We start from the raw sequence: 13,314 nt of genomic DNA, 5'->3' as shown, positions 1-13,314 counted from the left end.
TCCTAGGGTTCCCTCCCTCTGTTCTCTGACTGATGGCCTCTCCTGCCTCCCCTATATTTAGGTGAAGTGCTGAGCCAGCTGTAACCGTCATTCATCAATGCTTTCCTCCACCGGATCAGACCCTGCTAACAGCATGGGGGGTTTCACACAATCACTGTTCCATAAAGAATGACGTAAGAAAGTTCAACCATTATGGATGGACAGAAGTTTAACTCAGAGAATTATACAGGTGGAAGAAATATAAGCACCACAGCACCTCAAATGTTTCCCTAGGGCAAAAGGGAATGATCTTGATTGCCATACCAAGCTTTACTTTCTTTCTTCTCTCATCAAGTTTTTGAGTCCTTTCTGCTGCCTGCTTCTTGGCTTTTCTCACTTTGTCATACGCTGCCTATTAAAGAAACAACAGAATATGAACCAATATAAAATAAAGAGGGAAAATAAGGGGTTATGAATAGAGTAGAGATTAGTTATTGATACATATTGAAACTAGAGGTGGAGAGTTTTCTAGCCATTGCTGGTGGCATTCATAGAAACACAAGATGTTACAAACCATTTTGAAATTATGACAACACAAGAGCCCCAAGATGCAGCATGGAAGGGTATGGAGTCCAGGAGTTACTGTAATGTGTTTTTGAGACAAAGTTTGACCCATCTTCAGCGGTAGGAAGAATGTTTTAGATTCATGGGCCAGCTATGAGTGGCCCCTGATGGCACTGATACTATTGGTGAGGAAGGTCGTTTTCTGAATGGTGCAGAATAATAATCTGTTGATGAGAGAGATCAGGTTTGCCTTAAAGTGAAGTTTAAAATAAAAATTTATTTTCAAGAAAACTCTTCATATGCAAAATGTGTAGCTTGACTTTAATTGATCAGACACTGTCTTCTAATTCAAGGCAGAATTTTACACTAATTGTAATAAATAATAATAATTCAGAATTTATATAGCACTTTAGGGCCAGATCCTCAGCTGGTGTAAACTAGCATAGTTTCCCTGAGGCCAATGGAGCTACATTGCTTTACACTAGTTGAGTATCTGGCCCACTGATCTTCACAACACTGCTGTGTGGTAGGCAAGGCCCTGATACTGCACAGATTCATGTACATGCTTAACTTCACACATTGAGAGTAGTGGGACCATTCACAGTGCATAAAGTTAGGTATGTATGTAAGTATTATCTTTATTTTAAATACTGGAGGAAAAGCTGGTGGTGTTTTACTTCATGAATATTTGGGTTTTCTAAGCAGAATTCCTCCTGCTCCTGCTCCCACACACACACTTTAAAAATGGAAGATAAGAAGTTCCTGGAATAAAGAATACCACCATTCAAGGGAGAATAGATTAAAATTTTGGCCAGTCTTTCATAGAGATTTATTTATTGTTTTAAAGCCCTATCTTCTGGTATTTTGATAAGCCTTTTCTGGTTATCTTAACAAGACACAGTTACTGGCTTTTGGTGAACTTTTTGTTTTAATTCTCACTTTACATTTCTGGATTATTACAGCGCTTCAGTTGGTAGCCTGTGGAGTTGTTTTAGGAAAAGGACAGACATCAGTTGCATTAATTGGGGTTCCTGTTTATAACTTTATCTCCCCCACCCATTTCAGATATACTACCTGTGGCACAAACTTTGGACAAGAGCTCTCACACGTATTGAAAGTTTTACTTTATATTAGCAAATATTACTCAGAATAAAGGCAACATGACCTTACTTCTGTCAGACATTCTTGTCTTTATAAATTGAACAAGATACTTACTGTTTTCTAAACATGACATCAATCACATAAAATTAAGGGGTCCACATGCATATTTATTTTTTACAGGCCTGATCTGATTTCAGAGCGTATTGTTGGTGCTCAAGAGGATTTGCAGTACTCAGTCTCTCTCCAAACCAGGCCCGAAATTTTTTTTTTTTACACTTGGGACATGTCCCAATTCAATATGCTGGTAAACACAGTCTCAGCCAAGGTCTCTACTCAGCCATTCCCACAGTGTATCAGGTGGGACCGAGAAGATCTTTCTTGGTTCTTATACAGTGCCTATCCCATCTGAGTTCACAAAACCTAGAGATACACATTAGAACATGTAAATGTCTTACAGAAAAGATCCATAAAATGTAACCATATTGATGCCCCCAGGCTCAATGGGAGTGGAGGGTGGGGAATGAGAAAGAAAGGGAGGCAGCTTTCACTACTTTAGCATACTTCCTTCTCCACTTATATAAGTGTATTGGCAGATACAGGTAACACACACTGCCACCATGTCTAAGGGATGGTCATCCTTACCTTTGCTGCTGCATCCGTTAGCACTGCTAAGGCCTGAGACAGCTGGTGAAAGAGTTCCTCTGGGGATTAGAAAGGAAAGAGGGGTAAGACACAGAAAACCAAGTAGGCAGCTCACAGAGTCTCTGGATACATATCGGAGCAAGTAATTCCCTTATGGAAGAGACCTATAGAATTTTAGAGAGAAGAATAACATTTATACAGTATTTGTAACCCAGCCTATAGCCCACTGCTCTGGAAGTCACTCACAAAACTATGCCCTATTATTTAAGCTTTCATTTAAATAGAAAAAAAACCTGCGTCTGGACCTTCGGGTTCTGAAGGAAATCTTGAAAATGTGAATCAAATGTAACCAAGAGCAGTTACATTTGATTCCTGAGCCTGCAGACAGCCTGAAAAAACAGTCCTGTTAAGTATGAACTCTCCCTTTCATCTCAATGGGCTATTAATTCTGAAACCTTCAGATGACAATTTAAATGTCAATAATGTTAATTGCTTCACTGCTAATCATTTTAGAATTCAGCTCACATGCTTATCCCACAATCCCCAACTGTCTTCGATGCCTCCCAAAGTGCCATAAGGACCAGCTTCCCTCTGATAGCTGCTACAGTGCATTTATATGTGATCAGTATACAAATCTATGGCACATCAAAGTGATAAACATGAGGACACCATAAAATAAACCGAACTTAATATCAAAATGAACATCAGTGGCGCCACCATATGGATGGTATTATTCATTTTCATATTTAATTCATTTAAATGTAAATTAAACAGCTGCAGAATTTAAGGACCTTGTCCATAATTTAGGTCCATTTCACTGCACAGTGTATGGAGACTTGCCTATAGCGGAGATATGATTTTCTCACAATGGGCACTACCAATATATATATAAATAAATTATATACAAGGTTTCTATTAAAGGCTAGAGATTCTTAGAACTGTAGATTAGAAGTGTGACCTGGCAGCCAGTGGGATATAATGGCCAAAGGTGGAGGATTCACTCTGAGAGTTACCATTAAGGGGAAGATTTTCAAAAGCAGAAATAGGAGTTAAGCACCCAACTGGCATTTGTGCCTAGGTAGATCTGCCCCATAATCCAATATCTGTGCATTTAGCCTTATAAGTCAGTTACCTAGTAGTGATAAATGTGTCTCAGGGCTTGTCTACATGGTGGAGTAACATGTGCTTACGGAGGTGTGATTTCTGAAGTGCACTTACATGCTGCGCATTAACTGGTCCATGCAGACCCTGCAGATGCATACTCAAGTGTCTTTTACTACCACCTTAACACAGGCTAGGGAACCTTTAGTGCACACCAGCAGGGTCTACATGGACCAATTAATGCATGTGTTCATGCACTTTAGAAACCACACCCCTTGTAAGTGCTCATTAGCTCACTGAGTAGACAAGACCTCAGACAGAGATATATGTGCACACACTGCATAACAGAGGCACTTCCATAATTACTTGCAAAAACAGAGCTGTGCAACAGCAGACAAACACAGCCACTCCCAGGTGTCCACACAGCTGGAACAGACAGGGAAAACCTGCTTGTTTCTACACAGACTGATCTTACCTGCTCTGGGATTGTCTGGGTTCTTATCCGGATGGCAAGTCAGGGCCTTCTGCCTGTATGCTTTCTTAACCTGTACAGAACAGAGATTCACCAATGATTGCAGCTCTCCACATACAATGAGAGGCCTTCAGGACAAAAACATCACATAGTAAACACAAGAAATGTATGACTGAGTAGTGTTTCATGTTCTCTATGTATATAAATCTCCCCACTGTATTTTCCACTGAATGTATTCGATGAAGTGAGCTGTAGCTCACAAAAGCTTATGCTCAAATTGGTTAGTCTCTAAGGTGCCACAAGTCCTCCTTTTCTTTTTGCGAATACAGACTAACACGGCTGCTACTCTGAAACCTGAGTATTTAAGGAGTGTGTGTGTAAAAAAATGACTTAAGGTTAGGCACCGGCACACACTGGCAGGACTGGGAGTGCCATAGGCAACCTAGCAAATAAAGAAAGACTAGGACACTGATGGCATCACTGGCAGCTGGCTAGATAAATTAAATTATCCTACTGTTAATTGCAGGAGGCTGTTTTAAGCTCAACTCACAACTTTTCTACAGTGGTCTTGCCTTATAATCAAACTGCACTGCAACAAGAAAACATTCCAGCCAAGTAGGTCAGCAATTACATTCACTCAATTTGACTTTTTTTAAAACCAGAGGTTTCAGTCCTAGATACAGCATGTTGTAGTAATAAACCCTTAAAGTCACAAATGAATAGATCACTACAGCCAATGCCAAGTTTAATATAATGAGGCACAATCTTCATCAAGTCAGAAGTGGAAGGGGTGTTCTCTGGAGATGTAATTACTTGGAATGGAGATTGTACAGCACACTGCACAACAAGTGGTATTGGCAGGGAGAGGAAATTTTGACCAAAGACTATACAATTTTAGTAACTGTCTCAGAGATCCATGTTAGTTTTAGGGTTTGTTTTTTTCAGCTATGGATATGCTACTACAGAGATCACGTACATACAGTATTTCTTACCCTTCAAAGAGAAGTCAACAAACATTTTACAAGCCACTGAATAGGATTTTAACATCTGAGTTCTCTCTATCATAGGAAATCTCTATATGCAAGTATAAAATCAAGGAAGAAGAGTGGCTTCCATCCAACTGCCAATGAATCACTTTATAAATTGGCTGGAGGGAACCTGTGGTATTCAGACATCACCTGGTGGACATATATAAGTAACAGTAAAGGCAACCAGCCGCTAAAACATAACAAACCTAAATCATACACCTCCGTAAATGAGACTCCACTAAAAATAAAGTGAAGTCTTCTCAAGGCACACATCATCCACAACACAGATAATTGTCAGAGGAACTCTCCAATGTGATGACATCAGTTAGGGCTTCCAAACAAATGATCCAGGGAAAAATAATGCCCCCCTCAGTCACAGTTTATGGTGATGCCTGGCTGGCTCCTCTGTACAAAGATTGCCCAGTTCTCCGGTTTCAGAGTAGCAGCTGTGTTAGTCTGTGTCTGCAAAATCCGATGAAGCGAGCTGTAGCTCACGAAAGCTTATGCTCAAATAAATCTGTTAGTCTCTAAGGTACCACAAGTCCTCCTGTTCTTTTCTCCAGTTCTCCGGGATGCTTCAAATACCTTACATAAAGACATTGCTCTCTAGGTTGCTCATGTCACCTGCAGATTTGCCACATTTCTGTGCTGCTCCTTCAATACTATCACATTTTCAACTGGTAATACGAACTGGCAAGTCAAATGGTTAGTTTATGCCAAATTAGTAAATATAAACCTTGATCCATGCAGGTTGTCTCTCGTGCCTGCATGGAAGCACAGATGATTCCAATAGTGCTACCTGCATGTATCCAATGGCAAGCCCAGAGTCTCAGCCCTGGTCTACACGATGGAGTTAAATCAAATTTAGCTGCGTTAGGTCGATTTTAAAATGAATGCATCTACACATCCAACCCCATTCCGTCAACCTAAAGGGCTCTTAAAATCGACTTCTCTACTCCTCTCCAGTGAGGGGAGTAGCGCTAAAATCAACCTTGCTGGGTCGAATTTGGGTAGTGCAGATGCAATTCGACGGTATTGGCCTCCCATGTGACCACTCTGGACAGCACTTTGAATTCCGATGCACTAGCCAGGTACACAGTAAAAGTCCAGGGAAATTTTGAATTTCATTTCCCGTTTGGTCAGTGTGGCAAGCTCAGCAGCACAGGTGACCATGCAGTCCCCCCAAGATTGCAAATGAGCTCCAGCATGGACCGAAAGGGAGACACTGGATCTGATTGCTGTATGGGGAGAAGAATCTGTGCAGGCTAAACTCCGATCAAAAAGAAGAAATGCTAATATATATGCCAAAATTGCACAGGGCATGGTAGAAAGAGGCTACAACAGGGTCACACAGCAATGCCACATGAAAGTCAAGGAGCTCAGGCAAGCCTACCAAAAGACAAAGGAGGCAAATAGTCGCTCCATGTCAGAGCCCCATACATGTCGCTTCTATGAATCAGCTGCATGGCATTCTAGGTGGGGATCCTACTACTACCCCACCACTGTCCATGGTCACCTGTAAGGAGGGAGTCTCACGCGACAGGGAGGAGTATTTTGAGGATGAGGAAGAGGAAAATGCGCAGCAGACAAGCAGTGAATCCGTTCTCCCTGGCAGCCAGGACCTTTTCATCATCCTGGAGCCAATACCCTCCCAAGGCGGGATCCCTGACCCTGAAGCCGGAGAAGGCAGCTCTGGTCAGTGCACATTTGTAAGTAGAGTACAGGATTTAAAAGCAATAGTGTTTAATGTTTGATTTGCCCTGAAGAATTGGGATACATTCACGGCCAGTACAGCTACTGGAAGAGTCTGTTCATGTGTCTGGGGATGGAGCGGGAATCCTCCAGGGACATCTCCATGAAGTTCTCCTGGAGGTACTCTGAAAGCCTTTGCAGAAGGTTTCTGGGAAGGGCTGCCTTATTTCGTCCTCCACGGTAGGACACTTTACCATGCCAAGCCAGTAGCAAGTAGTCTGGAATCATTGCAGAACAAAGCACGGCAGCGAATGGTTCTGGGTTTTGGTCGCATTCAAGCAACATTCGGTCTTTAGCTTTCTGTGTTAGCCTCAGGAGAGTGATATCATTCATGGTCACCTGGTTGAAATAGGGGAATTTTTGTAAGGGAACAGTAAAAGGACCCCGTTCATGCTGGGTTGTTTGCGTTTCGCTAAAAAGGATCACCCCGGAGAATAGCCATGCGGTGGGAGGAGGGGTGAAGGGATCATCCCAAATAGCCACGCAGAAGGGGGAGGGGTGAAGGGAGCATCCCAGAGAATAGCCACACGGTGGGGTGGAGGAGGTGTGTGCTGCACATCCACCTGGAAACCGCAGCCCCTCCTTTTAAATATGAAACCCAACCAGCATTGCTTGCTATGGGAAAGGATGGCGCTGCAGTTTGAAACCATTCCCACATGTTATGAAGGTGGAAGAAGCCAACTCCGCGTACCAAAAGGCTTACCATGGTTGCCTGGAAACCAAATTCTGTTGCCCAGCCGTTTGTGATGTGTCACCATACCAGCAGGCGCTCAATATAAAAGGAAAATGCGACCTTGTACCTAAAGCACATGTGCTGTCTGCTGTGAATTGCTTGATTCACTGTGAAAGTCTCCCTTTTGTTCTCAGAAATGTATCATCTTAAATTTTACTCTCCCTTTTTATCTCCCCCCAGGTGCAAATGTTTCTATGCTCCCCCTATCATCTCCGTCCCTGAGGTTATCGTAGATTAGAAGGCGAAAAAAACGCACTCGCTATGACATGTTTTCCGAGCTCATGCAGTCCTCCCACACTGATAGGACACAGCTTATTGCATGGAGGCATTCAGTGGCAGAGGCCAGGAAAGCATTAAGTGAGGACGAAGAGCAGAGGCAGGAGGCGATGCTGCGGCTAATGGGGGAGCAAACGGACGTGATGAAGTGTCTGTTGGAGCTGCAGGAAAGCCAACAAGAGCACAGACCCCAGCTGCATCCATTGTATAACCGCCTGTCCTCCTCCCCAAGTTCCATATCCTCCTCACCCAGACGCCCAAGAACGTGGGGGGAGGCTCCAGGCACCCAGCCACTCCACTCCAGAAAATGGCCCAAGCAACAGAAGGCTGTCATTCAAACAGTTTTGATTTGTAGTGTGGCTACAATAAGCAATGTGGTCTTGTCCTTCCCTCCTCCCGCACCCCACCCCACCCCACCCGGGCTACCTTGTCAGTTATCTCACCTTTTTTTTTTTTTTTTTTAAATTAGTAAAGAAAGAATGCATGGTTTCAAAACAATAGTTACTTTATTTCCTTTGCCAGCTGTGATCTAAGGGGGGAGGGTGGTTGGCTTACAGGGAATTAAAATCAACAAAGGGGGCGGGTTTGCAGCTAGGAGAAACACTCACAACTCTCACACCGTAGCCTGGCCAGTCATGAAACTGGTTTTCAAAGCCTCTCTGATGCACAGCGTGCATAGCTGTGCTCTTCTAATCGCCAGGCGATTTGCCTCAACTTCCACCCTGCCATAAACGTCTCCCCCTTACTCTCACAGATATTATGGAGCAAACAGCAATAACAATGGGAATGTTGGTTGCGCTGAGGTTTAACCTAGTCAGCAAACAGTGTCAGCGAGCTTTTAAACGTCCAAAGGCACATTCTACCACCATTCTGCATTTGCTCAGCCTATAGTTGAACTGCTCCTTGCTACTGTCCAGGCTGCCTGTGTACAGCTTCATGAGCTATGGGAGCAAAGGGTGGGCTGGGTCCCCAAGGATAACTATCAGCATTTCAACATCCCCAACGGTAATTTTCTGGTCTGGGAAGTAAGTCCCTTCTTGCAACTGCTCGAACAGCCCGGAGTTCCTAAAGATGCGAGCGTCATGCACCTTTCCCAGCCATCCCACGTTGATGTCAGTGAAACGTCCCTTGTGATCCACCAGTGCTTGCAGCACTGTTGAGAAATACCCCTTGCAGTTTTCGTACTAGTTGGCAAGGTGGTCCGGTGCCAAGATAGGGATATGTGTTCCATCTGTCGCCTCACCACAGTTAGGGAACCACATTGCAGCAAAGCCATCCACTATGACCTGCACATTTCCCAGAGTCACTACACTTGATTGCAGAATGTCAGTGATTGCATTGGCTACTTGGATCACAGCAGTCCACACAGTAGCCTTGCCCACTCCAAATTGATTCCCGACTGACCGGTAGCAGTCAGGTGTTGCAAGCTTCCACAGGGCTATCGCCACTCGCTTCTCAACTGTCAGGGCAGCTCTCATCTTGGTTTTCTGTGCTTCAGGGTGGGGGAAAGCAACTCACAAAGTTCAAGGAAAGTGGCCTTACGCATGCGAAAGTTTCGCAGCCCCTGTGAATCATCCCATACCTCCAATACTCTGTGGTCCCACCAGTTTGTGCTTGTTTGCCAGGCCCAGAATCGGCGTTCCACTGTATCAGCCAGCCCCACTGCCGCCATGATGTCCCAACTGCTTTCAGCAACGTCTGTGTCCACGTCTCCCTCACAATTGTCCTCGTGCTGGCGTCTTTTAGCCCAGTTCTGCACATACTGCAGGATAATGTATGAGGGGTTTACAATGCTCACAACAGCAGCGGTGAGCTGAGCGGGCTCCATGCTTGCTGTGGTATGGCGTCTGCATGGGTAACCCAGGAAAAAAGGAGAGAAACAACTGTCTGCCATTGCTTTCACAGAGAGAGGGAGGAAAGGAGCGGCGACTGACGACATGTACCCAAAACCACTCTGGACAATGTTTTACCCCCATCAGGCATTGGGAGCTTAACCCAGAATTCCAATGGGCAGCCGAGACTGCAGGAACTGTGGGATAGCTATCCACAGTGCACCACTCCGTAAGTCAATGCTAGCCACGGTATTGAGGACACACTCCGCGAACTTAATGCTCTTAGTGGGGACATACACAATTGACTGTATAAAATCAATTTCTAAAAATCGACTTCTACAAAATCGACCTAATTTCGTAGTGTAGACATACCCTGTCTACCCCAAAAGAATATGATGGAAGTTTTCAGGGTACTAGCATCTGCTCTTCACACAAATCCTTAAGATCTCTGTTTCCCATTGCAGGGAACTGAGAATTACAGTGAATTTGTGAGAAATCACAAATACATTTGTGATGACTTTAGCAGTTCCGAATAATAGACTGGGAATGAATTCCCTGTGGAAATCCTGAGTTAATAATGATATAAGTTAGATAAGATAAGCATATATGAAAAAAATAAAGCAGAGCATTCCACAAACCTTTGCAGAATATTATTTCTAGGAACATCTTTAAGAAGAAAATCTTAAACATTTTACTTCCCCCCTTAATAAATACAAAAGCATCAGTGATGTCCATGAAGTTTCCTTTACACATTCCTCATATAAACTACTAACTGCACAAGGAAATCACATGATATAACAACAGGACCTCATCATTAAGTTAAAGAAATAGAATTCAAAACTATTTAGAAGGTGTTCATATCCTTCCTTTCAATAAAATTGAAATTCATGACCATAGTCAGCCCTAGAGAAGTTGAGTGCAACTCCACTGAAGACAATGGAGCTCTGCCTCTTTATCTTGGCGCTAAATTTTGCTCCTATCTAATTAAAAGGACCCTTGCAACTTAAACATCATACTTTATCTAAAACTATACCTACTGGTGTTATTGTAACTGAAAATTAGAGGAAAAAAGTTACTTCTTGTTAAGTTTAATTTTGTTCAATTGACAACACTTGGTATTTAGTCAATTTCACTGTTCCTCTTCTATAAACTGTCAGTTTCCCCCATTGTTTGTGTGGGTCTGTAAAACAATAAAGAAGAAAAAACAGGGCAGGGGGAGAAAAAAAAAAGGGAAATGTAACTGCAAAACCACAGAGGTTTAAGGAGACTCATGCAGATTTAGTACCAGAAACTACTTTTAACTCTTTTTTGAAACAGACTAGATTTCAAGTTGACAGTATCCATTTAAAGCACTGTAAATAAATATAATGGGTGAATCCCATCTCCACTTAAGTCAATGGGAATTTTACCCCACATATTTAAGACAAAAAGGCAGAAAATATAGTACAACGGCTATAGCAGAGATGGTGATCAGTGAACTAGCAAATATTGTCTGTCCTATTAAATACCAGCAACATGACTAAGAATCACAATGTAACAGTATAATAAAACAATTGCCATATTAGGTATTAATAGGAGTATTCTATGCAAAACAAGCAAGATTACTCCACACAATTAACAATCTGCTAACTTCCCCATAAACAATTCCTAAAAACGTAACTTTAGTGTTCCAAATTAGAGCTCCATATCAGGCCTAATCTGTATATTCTTTTCTCTCACCTCTCCACCCTTTCCTCACCCCCCCCCCCCCAAATTCAAGGTTTCCTTCCCCCATTCCGTGTGTGTGTTGTCCATGTAGACTGCAAGTTCTTCAGGGCAGGGATCTGTTTTAGTCTATCTGTAAAGTACCTAGCAAGTTTGGGACCTTTTCTACATAAATAATAAACCACGGTACTAATTAGGCTTCATCAGGGGAAATGCAATCATCTTGCGACACGTTTCAGGAAAGGCAAATGAAGAGAGTTCACAGGTGAATAACGAAGATTATAAAAGTTTTGGAAAATAACAGAATAATGTTCACTCTAGAGAAAGGAGCAAAGAAAGGCAATGTTATATGACAGGGTCCTGTTATTTTCATTGAGCAGTGAGGACACAAGGAATACTGGGCTAAACTGGGAAATAAAGAAGTTACACAATCATCAACCAGGACCTAAGGCAGCTCTAATCTAGACAGCCCCAGAATGCAAAGGTACCAGAAAGCAGTCCTTGTCCTGTCTCTGAACTGAGGAGAAGCTTTATGTGGAATGCCAAATTGGGCCCAAATGTATCTATTGAGTTTAACTCTTGTGAGTCTGTCTAGTTACAGCATGACAGGTTTCAGAGTAGCAGCCGTGTTAGTCTGTATCCGTAAAAAGAAAAGGAGTACTTGTGGCACCTTGGAGACTAACAAATTTATTAGAGCATAAGCTTTCGTGAGCTACAGCTCACTTCATCGGATGCAGAACTGTATGCATCCGATGAAGTGAGCTGTGGCTCATGAAAGCTTATGCGCTAATAAATTTGTTAGTCTCTAAGGTGTCACAAGTACTCCTTTTCTTTTTATAGCTACAGCATGTGTCTTGTTTTAATCCTATTTCTTTCTCTATTCTTAATCTTTGTTTTAGAACATTTTAGTCATAGACTGTTGAAACAAACGCAAAGAATGTGATCCAGTAACTAGGTCAGCCTTCTGACATCTTGTGAGAGGGAGAAAATGGCATCTATCTTGGAGCACTGGGATGAGCGTCATGACAATGGAACCAAGTGCTGTGGCTCTTCTGAATGAGTGCTATCCAGATGCAGCTGAGACTGGAACAAACACTTGAAAAGCCAGTGGCTCATGATGAGTAACAGCAGGTATAGTGAACAGAAGCTTACAAACATTCATGACATTTTAGTGGACGTAATAAAGAGAATTATGATAAGCTAGATGTTTTAATAAGGTTTTTGAAACAAGTTACATGCATCACGCCTGCCTTCTTTTTGCCCTTCCTATCATCTTGTCACCGACTGCACAAGAGCTTTCTCATCAGTAGCTGGTGCCATATGGCACACTACGGTACCTCTCTGCCTCAAGATCTCATCTCAAAACATCTTCCCCAGTCCCATACTGTGACCTCTTAAATATCAGCAGAGGCAGAGAGAAATTTGCTCCCTACCCACGTTATTTAACCCGTTACGGTGCTCTAAGGTTTAGCTTCCCCCACCCAACAGGTGACTAACATCTCAGGTCAGTGCTTACGTTGGCAATGAACACGACTCGCTGCAGAAGATGCCACTTTTCTGCCACTGGCCCCCGCACCAGGCGCAGCCCCACACGTGCTTTCACATACTGGGAGCAAGAAGAGCGCCCAGGGTCGCCTTGTATTTCTGGTAGCACGCAGCCGCCGTTACCGTGGTATCAGACCCCGGGGCCGCCACGCGCCGCAGGACCCCCCGGGGCTGAGGGGAGCGTTCGCCAACGGGGCGGGGGAGCCCGATGCCCCATGACATGACCTGACCCGCCCCGCCCCGCCCGCCCCTCCTCCGGTCAGGCCCTGACCTCCTTGTCCGAAGCCTTCTCCCCGACCCCCAGCAGGGCGTAGAGGTCCAGCTGCAACAGCTCCTTATCGACCGCCATCTCCGCTCCACCCCCACAGGCCCAGGCCCAACCCCAGGCCCCTGGCCACCCGGTTCCTCCTGCGCCGCTGGGCCTGGTTATCCCCGCCTCCTCGGCCCCGCACCCCTCGCTGCTGGGAAATGTAGTTTCTCCGGCCTCCCGACTGACCTCTGGTTCTTAGAGCCCTTCGGGGAAAGAGAACTACAACTACCATAATGCCCCGCGCGGCCCACAGCCCACCGGGAAGGTCTCTCTCT

General features: G+C 43.9%; 1 protein-coding gene across 3 annotated transcripts in view; it reads right to left on the bottom strand.

Annotated features, from left to right (window-relative positions):
• Window positions 1-13,163, bottom strand: part of DNAJC17 (DnaJ heat shock protein family (Hsp40) member C17) — a 36,297-nt gene extending 23,134 nt beyond the window's left edge. The window contains exons 1-4 of one of the 3 annotated variants that reach the window (XM_073348757.2): window positions 13,001-13,163; window positions 3,863-3,932; window positions 2,287-2,345; window positions 304-391 (exon numbers count right to left, since the gene is read on the bottom strand). In XM_073348757.2, coding sequence (XP_073204858.1) covers window positions 304-391; window positions 2,287-2,345; window positions 3,863-3,932; window positions 13,001-13,078 — 295 coding nt within the window. In that variant the 5' untranslated portion in view covers window positions 13,079-13,163. Of the gene's footprint in view, window positions 1-303; window positions 392-553; window positions 2,065-2,286; window positions 2,346-3,862; window positions 3,933-13,000 lie in introns of those variants that run through there. The other 2 variants (XM_073348759.2, XM_073348758.2) reach the window with 2 other exon arrangements.
• Between the last annotated feature and the right edge of the window lie 151 nt (window positions 13,164-13,314).

Source organism: Lepidochelys kempii, chromosome 6 (genome assembly GCF_965140285.1).
Source record: "Lepidochelys kempii isolate rLepKem1 chromosome 6, rLepKem1.hap1, whole genome shotgun sequence".
NCBI lineage: Eukaryota > Metazoa > Chordata > Testudines > Cheloniidae > Lepidochelys > Lepidochelys kempii.
Note: the sequence above shows the minus strand (reverse complement) of the source record. Positions and strands in the feature narration are given on the sequence as shown.